The 19137-nt window shown below is 62.0% G+C and overlaps 1 protein-coding gene across 6 annotated transcripts in view; it reads right to left on the reverse strand.

Moving 5' to 3' along the window:
- The window catches only part of ABR (ABR activator of RhoGEF and GTPase), a 39813-nt gene that overhangs the window by 5894 nt on the left and 14782 nt on the right, over window positions 1-19137 (reverse strand). For 2 of the 6 annotated variants that reach the window (XM_030472657.1, XM_030472659.1), the window contains exons 3-17: window positions 14857-14961; window positions 14216-14401; window positions 13379-13486; window positions 12607-12667; window positions 10321-10373; window positions 10058-10198; window positions 9596-9717; window positions 9317-9482; window positions 9070-9192; window positions 8920-8995; window positions 8672-8776; window positions 8107-8181; window positions 7861-7958; window positions 7616-7747; window positions 13-72 (exon numbers count right to left, since the gene is read on the reverse strand). In XM_030472657.1, coding sequence (XP_030328517.1) covers window positions 13-72; window positions 7616-7747; window positions 7861-7958; window positions 8107-8181; window positions 8672-8776; window positions 8920-8995; window positions 9070-9192; window positions 9317-9482; window positions 9596-9717; window positions 10058-10198; window positions 10321-10373; window positions 12607-12667; window positions 13379-13486; window positions 14216-14401; window positions 14857-14961 — 1611 coding nt within the window. The other 4 variants (XM_030472660.1, XM_030472662.1, XM_030472661.2 and 1 more) reach the window with 4 other exon arrangements.

The following is a 19137-nucleotide window of genomic DNA, read 5'->3' on the forward strand; positions in this document are numbered from 1 at the left end:
TAAGGGGCTTACCCCATTCATCTCGATCACATCCATGTGCCAGTTCTTTGTCTGCACTGCCTGTGGGTCCAGCTGCAGAGAGAGACGGTGTGTGAGCTCTCTGGGGACACAGCCCCATGCCAGCCCTGCTGCCACCCCAAAGCCCCCAAACCACAGACAATGCGGGGTGTGCGACATGCTCTTCCCTGGCAACCTGCTGCCCACGGCAGGAGGATGGAGAGGGGAAGGTCTGAGGTCCCTCCGACCGTGCCCTGAAGCCAGGTGGGCTCAGCCTCCCCTGCCCTGCTTTACCCCAAGTCCCTGCGAGGCAGCGCTTTAACCCATTCCCGAGAGGCAAGAAATTCCCAAGAAATTAGGACTATTTCTGGCAGCAGATTGATGAAACAGAACTAGGGCAGCGTTTTCCATGCAGAAAAACAACATCTCCCCATAGCCAAGGCTATTTATAACCCCTGGGAATGACAAGCTCCGCTATTTCTGGCTTTGGGGCTAGCAGGGGACTCGGTGATGGTGCCCGGGAGCCTGGCCACCACAGAGAGGTGCTGGTGTTCCCAAGGCCCTGGCATGTGCTGCAGTGGGTGCCAGGCCCCGGGGCTGGGCAGAGGTGGGTGCAGATGCCTTTTGGGGTTTTTTGGTCCCCAGCTGGTGGTATCGATCCAGCCGCATCGATCCCTGTAATGCACAGGGCGGGCAGTGGGGCAGAGCCCAGCACTAATGGCCCCTCCGGGAAGGGAATGGGATGTGGGAGCTGGCAGGAGCGGGAAAGGGATGGCGCAGGCTCCCAGGGCTGTGTGTATGCAGCTGCCCAGCGAGGCTTCTGCCAAGCACACGGGTCACTCATCAAGGACACAAGGGAATTTCCTACAGCTGCTGGGTTCAGAGATGCTCCGGGCGAGCACAAACATGTCCAGAGCTGCTGCTCTGGCCACGGAGCTGCTGTTCCCCTGCCTCTGTCTGCTCATAAAACCACTACATGTCATGATAGGGGGAGACCCTGCAGTCCCTCATGTCCCTTCTTGCACATCGAAACCCCACACTCCTGAGGACAGGCTTGAGCTGCCCTGGCTCTCGGCACAGACCCAGCACTGTGGCATTGCCCTATGCCCAAACGTGCCACAGGGAACCCAAGTAGCTCTTCAGTGACCACAGTGCCACGAGGAATGGTGCGGTCTCCAGCGTGACCTGGGAATGGCTCCTGACGTGGAGCCCTCCTGCTGGCTCCAGCCCAGCAAGCACCACGCCACCTCCTCCCGCCAGCCCTGCGGCTGTTGGGAATGGCAGCGGGGGGAGCGGGAGGAGGAGGAGGAAGGCTGCAGCTGCCCTGGGCTCCCATGGGACCCTGCAGCAGGTTTGGACACCAGGATCACGAGACTGCAGCGAGACTGCGGTCAACCCAAGCCCTGATGCTCCAGCAACCCTCACCCAGCTCCAGATCCTCATACACGCACCAAGGCCAACACCAACCCAATGCCTGTCCCTTGGGGCTTCCATCCCTTTTCCCCACACAGCCCAGTCCTCCTCATAGCAGCATCCAACCCTGTGAGCCCCAGGCAGCAGCAGCAAAGCTCTTCACCCTCAGCCAGGTCGGGAGCTGTGTGCCTCCTGCAGCACAAGTTTAATTGCAACCATCACATACGCCTTCCCCATCCCTGTCCCCTGGGTCCTCCCGGCTCCTGGCAGCTCACATCTGGAAGGGCTTTAGCAGAGCTTTGAAGAAAGCTTTAATAAAAGCCAGGTTGGCTGACGCCAGCACCACAGACCTTACCCCAAGCACAGCACATCCCTGTAGCTGCTTGCCCCCGGCCAGGCAGAATCGTCCCCATCCAGCTCCCCGCAGCAGCCAGCATGGCCCTGAATGTGGGCTAGTTCAGTCAGTGCCACCAGCCCCAGATGGCAGGTCCCTGTGCACCCAAGGACACCGGCTATGGCCTGGCCCTCCAGCCCTGCCCGCTGCCACGACACGCAGCAGGCAGCACCGCCATGCTGCCCACTCCCTGCAGGAAGCAAAGCTGCCCATGCTCCATCTCCAGGGGTGGGAGGATGGACAGGAGCATCCACCCACAGAGCCACAGGCAGCTCCTGCCCACACAGCGCTGGCAAACGCCCCATCTCAGCTACCGCCACCATCTCCTTCTCCTCCAAAGGGAGCTGCCTTGCTCCAGCACAATGCAGGGACATCCTGGGCTGGTCAGAGATGCTGGCCTGGGAGCCCCGGAGGCCAGCGCTGTGCAGGATGGCACAAGTGACATGCTGCTGTCCCAGATGCCAGCTCCTTTTCGGCAGACCAGCCAGCTTCAAACAGCCTGTGTCTGGGGAAACTGCGCAGCCAGGTCACCAGCACCTCTCTGGGCTGCTCCCTCTGGCATCTCAGGGGTCTCTCAGCAGCGATGACATCCATGCCTAGGCTGGCATTTGCAGCAATCCATGGGGAACTGAAACACCTCCTACTCCTGGCCATAGGGATGTGCCATCATCCTGCTTTGCAGCAGGTGTTTGCTTGTAGGTCAAAGTCCCACATTGCTGAGGAAAAGATGGCAGTGTGGCAGGTGATGAGCATTCCGGAAGTGCTTTGTGTGTCCTGGGAAGGCTCCAGTGGCAGAAGGACCCCCAATCCCGCTGCAATTTATCCCACAGCCCCTGCCTGCTGCTTGCCTTGGGCATGGGGTGACGGGACTCAAGGGAATGAGGCCACATCCCAGGATTTTGTCCTCAAGACACCTCCAGGCAGTGCACTGTGGATGCAGCTCTTGTGCCAGCAGCGGCAGCCAAGACAGACCCAGGCAGCGCTGGGTCCCTGGGGCTCCCAGGTGAGGAGCTGGGACAGCTCCAAACTGTCACAGCAGCTCTCCAGAGCCCCAAGAGATGGGATGCTGCAGCAGGGCAGGGGCTGGGCATGTCCCTTCCTCACACCTCACACCCATGAGGTCACCCATCAGCCTGGGGTGAAGCCATTGGGAGCAAACTGGTGACTCTGTCAGCGAGGCCATCTCCACCATGGCTACAGGGAGCAGGATCCTACATTCAGGGTTGCTTCCCATCAGCACAGCACTCACGGACACCCCAGCCTGGCCTCCAGGAAGCAGATGCCCCCACCAGACCTCTATGCCAGCAGCTCCCTCCCCAGGGAACAGGCGCTTCCCGGGCCCCTGAGCTGCTCCATGCCGTGGGAGCAGAGCAGCCCCCACAACAGCAAACGTTGCTGGCGGCAAAGCACAGCCCCAAAAAAAGCAACAATTCACAGCCCTGTCTGCGAGCGACCCGAGAAGCAGCAGGTACCCGCAGCACCATGGGGCCACATCCTGCCCTGCAGCCCCCAGTTGGCAGCAGCAGGGAAGCCGGCGGCCGCGGTGAAGACACGTGTGACTGAGAAACAAACCCCGTGTTTTGACCCAGCAACAGCCAGCGGCGAGCAGCCCCACACAGCCCTCGCTGCCCCTTAATCCCCTCTGCGGGAGCGGCGGCGGCGGCTCAGAATTGAGGTTAATGCTGCTGCGTCACAGGCGGCCCCGCTGCCGCCAAACCGAGCCCCCATGGGGCTCCTGCCCGCAGCCACCACTGAGCACGGAGCCAGCAGCTCCCCGCGCAGGGGGAACCCAAGAGCGGAAACCCCCGGAGCACCCCAGGAGATTGCAGAGGCTCTGGGACAGCCTGTGATGGTGCTGTCCCCCTCTTATCACCTCTACTGCACACCCCTGCCCTCCGTCTGACCACAAAGATGGGCAGAATGATGTGGCCCCCCAGCTAAGGAAAGCCTGGATGGACCGACAATGAGGGGCTGCAAAGAAAGCAAGGGGGGTACACAGACACCAGCACCCCAGGAGCCTGGCCCCGGCCAGCCCACAAGCATTGCTGCCTCCTGGGTGAGTCCCAGGGCTGGGCAGGGGGGCTCCTCACCCTCCCTCTGCCAGACCCCCCAGTGCAAATGGCTCCAGCTCCCCAGCCCCTTAGCAAGCAGAAGGAGAAGGAAGGAGGGCAAGGAGGACCCCACAAGCTGCTAACTGCTTCTAAGAGCTCCCAAAGCACCCCGACAGCCTCCCTACTCCATGCATGGACCCCAGAGCCCTCCATATCAGAGCCCCCCTGTCCCACAAAGCCACAACCACCACGCACAGCACAGCTATCCCAGAGCCCGTTGGGTGCCCACCAGCATCACCCCAAAACCACCCCCACCCTGCGCCCCAAGAGGCACCTTCTGCCGGAGCAGCTTGCTGCGCACCCTGCCCCAGAGGCGGGCACCCGTGTTGGGGGGACGCTTCCCCTCGGGCTCCTCCACGCCATGCTCCGGCCGCTCGCCCGTGGGGCCAGGGCTGCCGTCCGGCTGCACCAGCACCTCCGTCATCCCGATGTCCGCTTCGGCGCAGGGAGGCGAGACGAGGGTGGCCGGGGCTGGGTTAGGACAGCACCCGCATCCCTTGTGCTGCGAGGTCAGCGGAGGCCGGCGAGGGGAGCCCGGCCGGGGCGGCGGGGAGGCGAGCGGCCAGGGCTCATCCTCAGGGTGTGAGCCAGGCTGTCGAGAGGCAGCTCGGCAGCCCCAAAACCTCCCTCCCCCTGCGAGGAAGTGACTCAAAGGCAGCCCCCCCCCGGCGGCCCCCACGCGTTTAACTCTCGCCCTGCCACCAGCAGCCGCTTGGGAGGGTTGGAGGGGCTGCCTGGCCTCCCTACCACCATTATCCACTGTTATCCACCACTATCCACTGTTATCTACCACTAACCACCGTTATCCACTATCTGCTTCTCAGCGCCAGCGGCAGCCACAGCCCCGGAAGCCATCAGCGCTGTTGGCTGCAGCATTCCTGGCTCCATGGCAGAGCCAGGCTGGCTCTCCCGGTTTCAGCACACGGGCACAGGGATAGGACTTTTGGAGGTCTCCCGTCAGCTGTAGGGACAAGCAAGGATCCCTCGGCATGCCCTGGCCCCTGTCAGCCCCACTGCCAAGGGGCGATGTGCTACAACGGGATGGGGTGCAGGCAGGGCTCTGCCCTGTGCCCCAGCTTTGGAAGGGTCCCTGCCTGCCGCTTCTCCTGACAAGCACGGATGTGGCAAGGTGCAGGCTTGGGAGGGACTTGCACTGCCCCCAGTCCAGACCTCAGCAGCCCCCTGAGTGCACATGGGTCACCCTATGGATCCCTGCAGGTCTGGGGAGCCCCAACACCAAAATCACCCCCTCCAGAGCCTCTAAAACCCACTGAGCGGGACAGACGGACAGGCAGCTATTCCCTGTGGGTATGGCAGGCACCATGACCACGACAAGACAAGCTCTACTCTGTGCATCAAACAGGGACTGAGGACGGGGCTGCTCCATCACCCTGAGACTCCCTTCGTGCACCCACTGCCTGTCTCCTCGCCTGTCCCAGGCCGTAGGGGCCAGATCCAGCCTCTCCCTTCTGCAACATGGGCACAAGTGCTTGCAGTCTGCTCTGCATCCATCTGCCACCCCAACATAGCACCAGGCACCCCTGCCAGCACCCACTGGACACAGCCCAGCTGCTGGGAGCAACTGGGACAGCTTAGAGCATGGCCAAGCCCTGCAGTGCCAGCGACACCTCCATGGCACCTCTACCCTGACCACGCCACATCCCAGCCTTGGAAACTGCACGCAAAACGGGGTTAACAACAACAAAACAGCACTAATGCCAACCAGGAGCCACAGCAGAGCCATTCCATTCCCAGTCCCAACCCAGACACACCTTCCCATAGAGCAGCCAGTGGCTGCACCCACATGGCACAGGGTGCTCACTCTCTGCCAGCCACAGGGATGGAGCTCAGGCTGGGATCAGACACTCACCACACAGCAGACCCCCTAGGGCTCATTTCCAGGATGCTCTAGAGGCTGTTGCCCACCCCAGCCCCTCCACGGATCCATCCACATCCTCTGTGCCAGCAGGATGTGACTCCCACCCATGGCACCTCTGCAGCCTTAGGAGGCCCCCATTGCTCCCCACAGAGGGGCTGCAGCATCCTCTTGCACTCTGACCCACTCCACAAGCCCATGATGCTGCTTAAGCCGCTTTCATGGCTGAGCCACATGCCTGGGCCATCAGATTAGAGCTGGGCAGTGAGCACAGCACTGGCTGCAGGGGACGTTCAGCCATCCTGGCAGCTCCCCCCACACCAAGGGCCTTTGCTGAGCTGCTGATGCCAGCACTCCATGTCTCCCATGCCTGCTGCTAACTGGAACCAGCAGCAGGTCACAATGAGCCCAGGGACCAGCCAGGGCAGCATCTCTGCCTGAACAACTCAGGGCAAAGGGGCTCGGCCACAACCCACAGCCCCACGAGCAGCACTGCTCATCCTGCCCATAGCCATGCTGCCCATCCCTGCCCTGCCACCCACCCCACTCCCAGGGCAGGGGCCAAGCAGTGTCTCTGGGTGACATCAGGACAACCCCAACGTGACACTGCTCCAACCAGCCTTGGGATAAGCAGCCCCAGGGCCTCTTCTTTCCTCCTTTCTTCCCCATGACTTGTACACAGCAGGGACGAGCTGTGCTGTCCCTGTCCCAACCCCTGTGTCTCCCAGCATGACTCATGTTTGTTGACCCAAGCTATTTCCGAGCGCGCAGCTGAACTGATCCCCAGGGGCATCAAGCCCCATCCCTGCCCAGCCCTCCCCTTGGCCCAATGCCACCCTCACAACACCGCTTCCCCGTGAAGCGGGCAACAGACAAGTGATTTTGGGGTATGAACAAGCCACTGGTGAAGCCGAGCCCATCTCCCATCCCAGTGCAGAGCTGTCCCCCTGCAGTGTCTCCTTCCCAGCAGTATTTCCGTGCTGCTCCCTGCTCCCCCGGGACCTGCCCTCAGCTGCTTTCCCATGGAGCCAGCAGCCACACTGGGCCCTTTGAAGTGGCCTTGGCTAGAGCCCTGTGTCCCAGGCGTGACACTGTCCCCAAGGGAAGGCAGCTGGACCCGGTGTCCCCACCCGGAACACACAGAGGTACCCCCATCCCAAGCCATCCCCACTGCCCTGGGCCTCCTCCCTGCAGCCTGGCCAAGGTGGGTGCTGCAGGGACACTGGGTCTGGAGGCTGCCACCTTCCTGGTCCAGCTCACCTGGAGCATCTCAGGGCAGCCCAGGCCTCCATCCCCCTGCCTGGCAACCGCCAGTCAGAGGCGGATCAGCTGTTGCCCTGGAAACCCCCGTTGCCATAACAGCAGCTGATGGAGATGCAGGGGAGGCAGATGGTGGCAGAGGGGGACAGCCATGGATGGTGAGGAGGGACGGGGGGCTGGACACCCAGAGACCACCCTGGGGCAGGGGCCAACCCCCTCCCCTGCAGCCCCATGGTGTGCAGCAGAATGGAAATGCTTCCAGACCAGCTGGGGCTGGACCCATGTCTGGAGGGTGGCCGCTGGCTTTGTCACCTCCACAGGATCCCCTCTTGCTTTGTCCCACCTGCCCTGGGATCATCACCCACATGCCTGATGCTCATCCACCTCACTGCCTTCAACCTTGAGCTACAATCCCTATACGCCTTTCCCAAAAGCAGAGCTGCATCCCCATGCTGCCAAGCATCTCTCATTCCAGGCATCAGTCCAAAACAACCCTCGAGCCCAGGCACCGTAAGAGGTCCACTGTTAGGTAAGAAGATGCCCAAAAACCCTGAATCTGCATACCTGAATCTGCCCCTTGCCCATGATCTTGTCCACAATTTCGTTGTTGTCCTTGTTGAGCTTGGTCTTGTCGTAGCACTTCTCATAGCAGAGGATGCGCAGGGACTGGGAGCCCTCCAGCTCGATCTCAAACTCCTGGGATGCAGAGGGAGGATGGCTCAGCCCCAGCAACCCAAAGCACCTTCAAAACTGGGGCTGGAAGGGAAAGGGGGATACAGTCCCCTCCTTGCATCCCACCCTCCTCTCACCTCGTTCCACTGTGGCTCGGTGGTGTCCCGGAAAACCCTGGTCTTGGCTTTGCTGACAAAGTAGCCGAAGGAGTCCACCTCCAGCGTGCAGTAAAGGTCTGAGGGAGCACACAGCACTCAGCACTCCAGGAACAGCCCCACCAGCTCCCAGGGGACCACTGTGGGCAGAGCGGGGCCACATGCTGGACCCCAGCTCTTCTGACCACACCAGCCCCCCCGAGCTAAAGGGTGGGCACCCACACTTACTGGCAGACTGCTTAAAGCCCTTGGCAGAGTGGACGATGACGTGCAGGAACCCATAGAGCCCGGGGGACTCATCATCTGCGGTGGGGAGAGCAGAGGCTGTGTCAGGGCTCAGCTGCCACCTCCCATGCCCCAGGGCCAGCGTGTGGGCTTGCCGTCCCCCAGGCAGCCTTTGCCATAGCAAGCTCTAGGTGTCTGTGGTGACACCCCAACATTCATCCCTAAGGTCTGCAAGGGCATATGTGTCCCCCACTGCTGATCATCTCTGATAGACAACCCGAGCTCCTGGACAGCCCTGAAGGAGGTTCCCAGTGGGTCTCACCCTGGGGACACCCTGGTCCTGCCCAGCCCATGGGGATGCTGGGGAGCAACCCAAACTATTCCTATGTTCCAGCCGGGATTGCTCTGCCTGGGAGCCAGACTCTGCTCCAGCAGTGCCACCTGGTGGGTGACTGTCCCCTGCACAGCCAGAGTCCCCAAGCAGGGACCCAGCTCCAGCCAAGCAGACCCCACAGCTCCTCCCCAGCACCATCTGGAGATGGTGCCCACCAGCCCAGCAGACACTCACCATCCTTATTGCTGGTGACCGGGATGTTGTGGACAGTGCGTAGCTTGAAGCAGGATCCCGTGAGCACCTGCAGCTCCACCGAACTCAGGACAAAGGCTTGGAGGTCTGGGAGAGGACAGGAGGGGAGCTTCAGAGGGATGCAGCTAGTGCTGGCCATGGGTACCAGAGACTGCCATCCTGTGGGACCTCCTTGGGGTCCCTGGCGTGGAGCAGGATCCCCAAGAAGACCTCAACAGCCCCAAACTTACCCTTTTTCTGCAGTCTCTGAATGGCCTCCCTCCACTCGGACCTCTCGTAGTCAGATGACAGCAGAAAGAGGTAGCTCTGTAAGACAGAGGACGATGCAGCAGGCTGTGCACAGGCAGCACCGAGCCTGGCCCCCAGCCCACCCTCCTCACCTTCCCGTTGCGGTTGTGGATGCGGAATGGAATGGCAGGTGAGTTGAGGAGCAGCCAGAATTCATTCTCAAACATCTTCTTCTTGAGGCGCTCGATGGCCCGGCTCTGCCCCTTGTTGGCTTTCTATAGGCAGGGAGCAAACAGGAGCTTTCACAGGCACCCCTATGTCCCATCCCTGACCCAGAGCAAGGCAACCACCCCAGCAGTGGGTCCCACACTTCCCCGAGCACCCGCACCCTCCTCTCACCTCCTTCTGCACCTCACTCTTGATGGCCGAGATCTTCATCTTCATGTCCTCTAGCTCATGGTCAGGGATGACATGGACCTGTGGGCAGTGCTCCGACTCCTCCGGCGAAGGGAACACCAGGTCGGCCAGGGGCACGTACCACTTGCAGTCATACTGCTGGTGTTTCCTGCAGCCGGGGGGTGGGTGCTGAGTGATGCCTGACCCCCTCCCCGGCACATCCCCAGCCCACTGGAGGACAGGGGGTTGTGACATCCCCTGTGTGCCCAGCGCCCTTCTTACCCCACCGCTGTCTTCTTCAGCTTGGCGCAGAGCAGCACGTCGGTGAAGAGGAAGACGTGCCGCAGCTTCCTCGAGCCCTCTGACAGCTCCACCAAGAAGCCATCCTTGACAAGCTGCCGGGTCTGTGGGGCAGCAGGGCTGGAGTGAGAGTGGGCAGGGAGCAAAGGCCAACAAACCGCATGGGACACATGCTCCTGTCCCCGTCCACGGCTCAGCCATTGGAGCACGGGAAGGTCCATGTCCTCTGGGTACTGTTTTGAGTCCCATATGCTCAGTTGGGTGCCAGCAAGCAGGAAGGACCAGGTAGAGCCCTGAACTTGCACCCAGCACTGCATCTAGAGGAAACCCTCCATCCCCTGGCCAAGCACCATGGAGCTCCTCAAGGTGGAGACACCAACCAGGGGCTTGCAGAGGGCTCAGCCCTCACCCTGTGCCCCAGCACTGCCCACCCCACTGGCTTACCTCCCCCTTGGGGGTGGTGACCGCTGTCCTCCGGGGATCTATGTCCTCATTGATGCTGGAGAGGAAGTTCTGCGAGATGCGGAGGGCATCCTGGAGCAGTGGGTAGTCAGGGTGGTCAGCTGGGGTGTGCTTGAGGAGGTCCTGGAAGGGAAGAGGCACAGATGAGTGGCCAAGGGCACTGCCCGGCCCGCAGCACCCACCCCAGAGACCCCTCAGCAGCACTCCCCATGGCTGCAGGTCCCCAGGACTGGTGTCACACTCACGTGCAGGACGAGGGTGCTCCGTGTCACCCGGTCGATGGGTTTATACAGCAGCGCTGAGGGGAGAGAGGAGGTGTTAGAAATCACCCACTGCCAGAGCCCCAGCCCCTCTCCCACCCATCAGAGCCAGGACCACATCCCGCGGGGGCAAGGAGGGGGATATATGATGCACAGAGACCCCCCAGGTCTGCACAGAACTCTGGGTGAGCACCTGGGTTCCATTCTGCACCGTGTGTGGACCAGGGGCAGAGACCAGCAGTGCAGGTGCCTGCGGGGTCCCCACTGGGGTGACTACAGCATGGTGCTTGCCAAGTAGTGCTTCCCACATGGTGCTCTGCTCCAGCCATGGCCCCGCATCATCATCTGTCCCTGCCCTGGGATAGTGCACAATGGGGACACCAACCCAGGCACCACGTCCTCCTCCCCTCTGCTGCCACAGGTCACGGGTGGCAACGCCAGAGGAGCTGTGCGAACACACAGCTTTCTGCAGGACATCCCCGCTATGACTGTGCCAGCACAACCCCCTCCAGGGTGAAGGACCTCCCCGTCGTGGCGTGCACACCGGCACCACCAGCTTTGCCTGCGGTGGCTGTGGGGCGGAAGCCACTCATCACCACCAGCAGCTTTTTCAGTTTCCCTTTTGGCTCAGCAGCAGGTCTCATCCCTCATCCCCTCACCAGGCTCTGCCACCGCATGGGACACCCCATATCCCCCACCCCAGTCAGCGCTGGGTGCAAAGGGAACCCAGGCTGCTCCAGCAGCAGCAAAACCCCCTCTACAGACAACACAGGGACCCAGGCATCCCAGTGCTGCTGCCCCATATTCCCTCCCTGAAGCCCCCATGACTGCACATGAGGCTCCATTCATGGCAGGGGCACAGACACCCCCTTTCTCCTGCCATGCACCTTCCCAGCAGGAAACCAGCCCCGGGGGCTCTTCAAAGGCACGTTTCACCCCAAGCAGCCAGACCCTCCTCCTCCTCTCCAGCTCTTTGGGCAGGTGAAGGCACGTTGACAGTGCTGTTCCCCATGCCCAGCCCCTTGCATGTCTCCCCGGCTGCTTACAGCCACGCCAATGCCTCTGGGTTTTCCCTTCGTTTCCGAGCACTTCCCCAAACTGCCAGGGCCAAGCAGGGCCTGGCTTTGGGCTGGGGAAGAGGAGGAAAATGTGCTATGAGCTGCAGGGGGTTCCCATGCCCTTTCCCCAGAGCGTGCTGCCTCATGGTGCCCAGTCCCAAAAGTGAAACCCTCGTCCTGGCGAACAGGGAGGCAAGGATGAAGGGCTGGACCATGAACTGGAGGCTGCATCCCCCACGACTCTGTGCCAGCAGGTAAAAGGAGCCCAGCTCCCTGCAGCAGCCATCCTCTGGGATGCAGGGGGGCAGGCAGGGTATCCCCTTCTCTTTCCCCCACCTAAGATCCATGGGGAAGATGCTGCCATCACTACAGGTATATGCAAAGCACCAGGGAGTCTGGGAGGGGCTGTCCCAGCACAAGAGCAGCACTGGGCTCCTCACCAGCACAGTTCCATCAGCTGGGGACCCATACACAGGCAGCAAGTGCCCAGCCCCAGCAGCAGGGATGCTCGGAGCCTCTCCTCCCCAGCCATGCAGAGATGAGCATTCCAGCCCCACCACACGCACAGCCTCCAGCAAGCAAACAGGGAATCCTCCCTATCACCATCCCCATGGCACAGCCCAGGCAGGGAGAACCCCCCCGCCCCAGCCCCTCGCTGTCCCACCACTGGCACGAGCCCCTGCCCATGGGGAAGGCAAGCGCGTGGCTGCATGTGCCGGAGCCAAGATGATTCAATAGAGCCTGGAACAAAGACGTTCCCAACTTCAGGCTGCAGAACATGACGCAGCCTCCACCCCCCCCCAGCAAGGACAGCCAGCGCCGAGGCCAGTGACCCCACAGCATCGCTCCCCACCGGCACCCGAATGAGGAGCCTTCCCCCTCGCCTCACCGTAGGTGCAGTTACAGCAGAGCCGGACCACAACGAGGATTTCCATGGCAGCCCCGTCTCCACACAGCCATCTCTGCCGCCCCGCAGCAGCTCAGCCCGGCTGCGGCACGGCATCGGCCCCTCAGCACGGCTCTGGGTGCAGCGGGATGGGGTGGGCAGGGGGTGGGGGGCTGCCGTGTGCCCCCAGCATCCTCAAGAGCCGTGCCCCCCACTCCCTGCCGGCTCCGTGCATGGGAATACAAAGGGCTCTGCTCGCGGGAGCTGCTCAGTAATTCATCCGCGCACAGACAAAAGGCTGCGTCCCCCTCCCCGCGCCTGCCGTACCCTCCATGGTGACGGACGTGTGGTTCTCCTTCGAGTCCTTGGGGCCCTTCACCTTCAGCTCCTAGGGAGGGAAAGGCCCATCAGAGCAGCCCTCAGTGGGGAAGGTCATTGCTCAAGGTCATGGGGTGTCCCCCCCACCCTTCCTGCACCCTGATACCTCGCCCCCAGCCCCAGCCTGGCCATGCTGGAGGCCACACGTGGGTGCTGCGGTGGAGGTGTGGACTGTACGGGATGCCAGGAGCAGCTCTGGCTGTGCCCAGCAGTCAGGACACGATGGACCCATGTGGCACCCTGGAGCAGGGCTCCCAGCCCCGCAGCAGCACAGGGAGGTTGCTGGTCCATCAAGCTGCTGCAGAGGGCTGGAGGGAGTGGGGAGCCAGGCTGCAGCCATGGAGGTCCCCATTACTACAGGGGAGCCAAGTACAGAGGTGCAGCCAGCAGGAGATGAGCCACAGGTACCCGACACCCAGCACCTATGCTCAGTGGATGGGGCAAGCAGAAGACTGACCCAGCACCCCAGAAACGATGGCAGCGACGGCTGAACCCAAACTGAGCTTGCACAAGGCAGCGGGGAAAGCCCACAATACACAGAGACCACAACCCTCCAGCACAGCCACTGATGCTCCTGCCCTGGGACAGTCCCCAAGGGTCCCCAGGACAGGGACAGCATCCCCATGAGGCAGATGCGGTTGGCTCGGCCATGGGAACAGCATTCTCTACCCTGTGCCAGGACAGCCTGGTCACGCAGCCCTGTCCCCCCATCCCAGCTTACCTCCGAGATCTTCTGGAACTGGTAGTTGCTCTGGCTGCACTTCTCTGCTGTCTCCAGTGCGATTTTGTAGTTATCCACAAAGGCTTTGTAGACCCCCAGCTGGCTGGCCTGCAGGGAGCAGGGATTAGCCAGGCATCCAGCGGGATGCTGAAGCCACCCACAGCGCAAGGGGCCAGGCAGCCACCGAGGGGACACTGCTCAGAGCTGTCCCCTCCCAGCAGGACACTGCCAGGCCACAGCCAGCTGGGCCACACGCTTGGCTCCGCAGGGAGAATCCTCTCCCACAGCAGCATGCTGGGGCTCCTACACAGCCCAATGCCCCCACAAACCTCCAAAATCCAGCAGAGAGGTAATGAGAGCCTGGACATTGGAGGCTGAAGCTACAGCCACTTCCTGGCACCCTTCAACCTGCTCTCTCCTCTTCCCCTGCCCAGCATGGCCACAGCACCCATGGGCACAACCTCTGCTCCCATCACAAGTCTGAAGCAGTGGCAGTACCCAGAGCATGACTCTGTGGAGTACAGGCAGGCAGTGAAGAGGCAGCAACCTTCTGCCTCTCCCCAGAGGGTCACCCACATGCCTGGGCTCCTGCCAGGCCCATGGTAAAGCCACACCATGCACCTCCAGCCAAAACCCTGCCATGGTTGCCCCCAGAACCCACCAACTGTGGGCATCACCGCAGGAAGGCAGAAAGGGCTGCTGCAGGGAGGGATGCAAGAAGTCCCATGGCCACTGGTGAACAGATGGCAGGGCATGAGCTGAGCCCCACAGCATGGTGCTCTATCTCCCTGGCCCTCCTCCTCTTCCAAGCAGAGCAAGCCCCGGGGAAGGCCATACCAGCTTCTGGAAGAGGTGGCCCATGGTGACGTTGCTGTCCCACTGCTGCACCTTCGGGCACAGGCTGTCATAGAACTCCTTATGGATCTCATAGATGTCCTGGATCTTGTAGAAAATTGTCTCGATCTGCTGGAGGGTGAGGACAGGCTGCGATGTTGTGGCTGTGGCTTTCAGTGGCTTCATAGGCTGCCGAGGGAGGAAAAGGGAGAGCATTTGAGGCTAGAGCTGGGAGGAGAATGGTAAGGTGAGAGGGATCTGAGCCGGTAGCAAGAATGGGTCTGGGCCAGCAGATGCTCCTGGCTCATGCATCCCCAGAGTTCCCCATGGCAGCAGTGAGCCCACATTGTGCAACAGCATCTCCACCATGAGAGCCAGTGAACCCGCAAGAGGAAGCAGGGCTATAAATACCTCCCAACCAGGCACACGAGCAGCAGGGGAGGCGAGATGGGGCGGCCGGGCCAGAGCAAGGCTGGATCCAGCATTGCTCCTGCACAGGTAGCAGCTGGGCCAGGCCTGCCTTGGGGAGGCTGTCCAGGAAGAGATGACTCGCTTTCATCCATCCATCCATCCATCCATCCATCCATCCATCCATCCATCCATCCATCCCTGCTATTGAACACCCCTGGAGGGGCTGTGCTCACCAATAAGAGGGCTTCCAGCTGGTTGATGTAGATCTCCTCGCTGGCCAGGAAACCAGAGAGCACCAGCTTCCGCATCTCCAGGCCTTTTCCAGCATCTCGCTCGCCCTGTGCAACACAGCAAGGAGCCTGGCTGAGCCAGCAGGCAGCACAGGAGGACACCCCTCATCCCACCAGCCCATCCCTGCATGGGCACATGTCCCCACCAGTGCTAGGGAAGCTCCATGGCAAGGGCTGGGCACATGCCCACTGGGTGGCACAGCCAGGCTGGAGCCAGCTGGGAAGCCATGGGCTACACCGGCTTCGCTCCCCTCCCTGCTCCGGGCTGGCTGGGAGCCCGGTGCTGCAGGCAGCATTCCAGGGTGGTGCACAGCACTGCAGGACTCTCGCAGGGCAGAGTCCAGAGGCACCCAGTGAAATCATGCCCAGCGGTGGAGAGGAAATGGCCTCAAGTTGCGCCAGGGGAAGGTTTAGGTTGGATATTAGGAAAAAATTCTTCACCAAAAGGGTTGTTGAGCATTGGAACAGGCTGCCCAGGGAAGGGGTTGAGTCACCAGCCCTGGAGGTATATAAAAGACATGTAGATGTGGCACTTAGGTACGTGGTTTAGTGGTGGAGTTGGCAGTGCTGGGTTAAAGTGAGGCTCAGTGATCTTAAAGCTGTTTTCTAACCTAAACAATCCTGTGATTCTGTGGTGCTCCCATGTGATCCAGCACCACCCTTTCCCCAGCTGAGGCTTTCCCAGGAAAGTGCCACCCCAGCAGTCACTGCACAGAGGCACTGTGACAGGTTCTGGGCTGTGTGGGGACCTGCTGCTGCCACCTCAGTTAGTGACCAGGTCTGCTGCAGCACTGATGCTCCATGACCCTCATGGAGCAGGGTGATGGGCGATGCATGGCTTAGCTGGGGGGCTCTGGGACCCTCAGCCAGGCTCCCAGGCATCCAAGTCCCATGCCTTGAATGCCTGGCATGCCTTGGATCCCCACTTAAAAACCACACTCAAGAACCAGGCTTTGCCACCCAAACAAGAGCCATGGGTGGGCATACCCATGGATCAGCATCTCCCTGTCCCACTCTGGCATGCACCAGCCAGCCCTGGGGGCTAGTGTGCCAAGCAGGGTGCCCACCCCACAGCTCCCTGCCACGCTGCACTGTTAATGCTGGGACACAGTGATCGGTGCAGCACAGGGGTGCACGGGGGAAGCAGGTTTGTGCACTGGGAGCTTGTGGGCTCTTTGCCACCAATTAGTCACAGGCTCTTCCTGCTTCCCTCAGCCTGGGCCCTGCGCGGGAGCTAGGGAGATAAGGGCCCATCCACGCCTGGGCCCTGCAGCACCCCATCGGGATGGTGCCAGCTGGGCTCCCGTGACCCAAAGGAACAGCCCCAAAGTGGGGCCCAGCAGCTGCCCCATGCAGGAGACCCCAAGAAGAGCAGGGCCAGAGCCCTCCTCCAGCCCTGTGCCAGCACCCTGGAGGCACCCAGGCACTCTCAGCAGGGTGGGCAAGAGAAGGGTGCCGGGCTGCACGTGCCAGCACTGGGGTCCCCCCGGGGCACTGGGGCTTGGGGTGGTTTAGGGGTTGCTGGTGGCCATGCAGTGGGGCAGTGACAGAGTGCGGTCCAGCCCCTTCCTGAGCATCCGGCGCCGGCTCTGCCGAGCCACACAGCCCCCCCAGCAGCACGCGTGGCCCCGCTCCCCACAGGAATAAGGCTGGGGGCTCACCCCACTCTGCACAAGCACCCACTGAACCCTTCACACCCGGTGCAGCCCTGCCCCGTGCCCTGGCTGCAGGCAGTCCTGGAGGAGCAGCAGTGATGCTCCTGCTGCTCCCCAGCTTTGCTCCCCACCAGCACCCACCACATGGACCCAGTAGCTGAGCCAAGTCCTGGACATCACCATCACCAGCAAGATGCCCTTGTCCCCCGTACCCACCACCAGCACAGAAGTGGGGAGCCCCCGCTGCCCACCTTCTCGCCGGCCGAGAACGGAGACACGGGGCTGGTGGGGGTTCCCGGCTCAGAGTCATCTTCATCCTCCAGCACTTTATCCAAGTACCCTATGGCCTCCTCTTCCTCCTCCATGGCCAGCTGGACAGCGGGGATCCCGGGAGGCTCCAGGCGAGGGGCTCACACGGCTGAGCCAGCTTGGCCTGACTCAGCTCTGGACACCGGCCACCGCCGCGGGATGAAAGGAGCCATTATGGGATCCCCGGTGCTCCCGCCTGCCACAGCTCCGGCCTTCAGCCCGGGAATCCCGGGGGGGGCAGCACAACCGCCTCCAAGAGGTGGTGGCAGCGGCCGCTCTGGGGTCAGCAGCGGTGGGTCAAGAGGGACAGGCTGGCTCCGCGCAGGCCTGCGCTCATCCCCGGAAGGGCTGCGGGTGGCGGAGGGCCGCTGCCCCAGCCAGCCCTGCCGCTCCGCCCTGCACGCTCGCTACAGGAAATGCATCTCTTGGCGCTGGAGGTGGAGCTGCTTCGCCGGCGGTGTGTGGTCAAGGCTGGGGCGCGCAGCAGCCGCCTGCCCCGAGCCGGTTCTCCCAGCGCTCGGTGTGCCCAGTGAGAAACCATGGGGAGGGTCCCCTGTCCTCTGCCAGACCCCCGCATCCTCACCCAGCAGAATAGACAGCAATGGGAGAGCACCCATCCCGCCTGCCATGGCCCCTTGGTCCCACTGTGTTCTGCAGGCAGGCAGAGACGGGCCACAGGGATTGCCACCAGCGAGAAGTGATCTTGGAGGGCAGCAGCATCACGGGGTACCATAAGGGGACCTCGCTTCATGTCCCCAGAAGGGTACTGGACCTCTCCCGACTCCAGAGGGGACTCAGGGCAGGGTAAAGCAGCTGAGACACATGCCTTCCCACAGCATCCCACACGGATCAGCACTAGCACTTCATTGCTGCCCCAGCCTGACCACAACCTCAGGGAAGTCGGGCAGCAGGGACACGAGCAGCAGTGTGATGCCTGCGAGGGACATCATGGATCCTTGCAAATGGGGCAAGAACAGGCTGGAGGAGGGGAGACTAACGCAAGAGCTGTTTCAGCAGTTTCCCCCCTGCTCCTCAGCAGCAAAAGGGGAACCAGCAACCGCATCTGCTCTGCCCCCTGTGCCTGTCCAAGCCTGGAACCAACTCCTGCTGCAATAAGAGAGCAGAGACACAGACGCGGGGACTTCCAGAGCCCGTGTCCAGCCCTGTGTCCACGTTGCAGCTCAGGCTTTGCTAAGAGGGGTCTATGCCAGGGCACTGGGCCCCTGACCACCGCAGCCAAGTCTCCAGAGAGGTGAACAGTCCCTGCTCAAGGGAAAGCATCCACAGTGCCAAACCCAACAGCACCACCCAAACAGGGTCTGGGCCACTACCCCACACCATGACCAGGGTATTTCCCAGGTCATTCTCCCAGATGGGAGGAGGAGAGCCAGGCTGTGTCTGCACTCAGTGGCTGGGTGCCCCAGATGTGGTCACAGCTGCCCAGGAGCTCGCAAGAAGAGATGCCCCACCAGAAACCTCCAAAAAGCAGTGACACCAGTCCCGTCCCACCAGAAAAGAGTGATGGGGCAAGCCTGGCACGCGTGACACCAGCCACAGCAGGATCCACATGCAAGCTTGTGCCCATTGCAGGGCTGGACACGCTGGATTAAACGTGCCGTATCCAGACGGTGCCCCGCTAAGCCCTGACACAAGCAGCTCTAGATAAAGAGATGGAGGCAAAGCCAGCGCCGAGCACTGACACTTCCCAATCCTGTTAGTGCCAGCCAAGCCGGCTTCATTGCCTGCATCCAGCTCCACCAGCCCCCAAGAACACCGCCTCACCACTGACCCCTAGGGTCTCCCCACAACCCTGCTTCCCCAGGGACACCCTCTGCTACCCCAACTGGCTCCCGGGATAGAGCCCGTAGCCAAATCCCGGCGTCAATGCTCGCAGGGCTGTGCCCAGCATCCTGCTAGGGGTGGACAAAGGGTGCTGAGCCCGGGTGGTTTGAGCCGGCCCCGGGACAGGGTCCTTCCCGCAACAGGGTGGTTGCGGTCCCCAGGGAGCGCGGTTGGGCGGCGCTGGGTGCCAGGAGGAGGATGCTGCACAGCGGCGGACCCCGCGGAGGAAGCCACACCTCTCGCCTCCTCTGCCTCAGCATCCGGGTCAAGGCTTAACTCTTTCCACGACAAAACCCTGCACGTTTCCCAGCCTGGCTTCATGCCCCCGGCCGAGCCCCAGCCCGCTGCGGGACCCCAGCAGCATCCCCTCTGCTGAGGGGCCAGGGGGCACCCGCTGCCCTGCCAAGAGCCCACCGGT

This window comes from Strigops habroptila (genome assembly GCF_004027225.2).
Source record: "Strigops habroptila isolate Jane chromosome 13 unlocalized genomic scaffold, bStrHab1.2.pri S16, whole genome shotgun sequence".
Lineage (NCBI taxonomy): Eukaryota > Metazoa > Chordata > Aves > Psittaciformes > Psittacidae > Strigops > Strigops habroptila.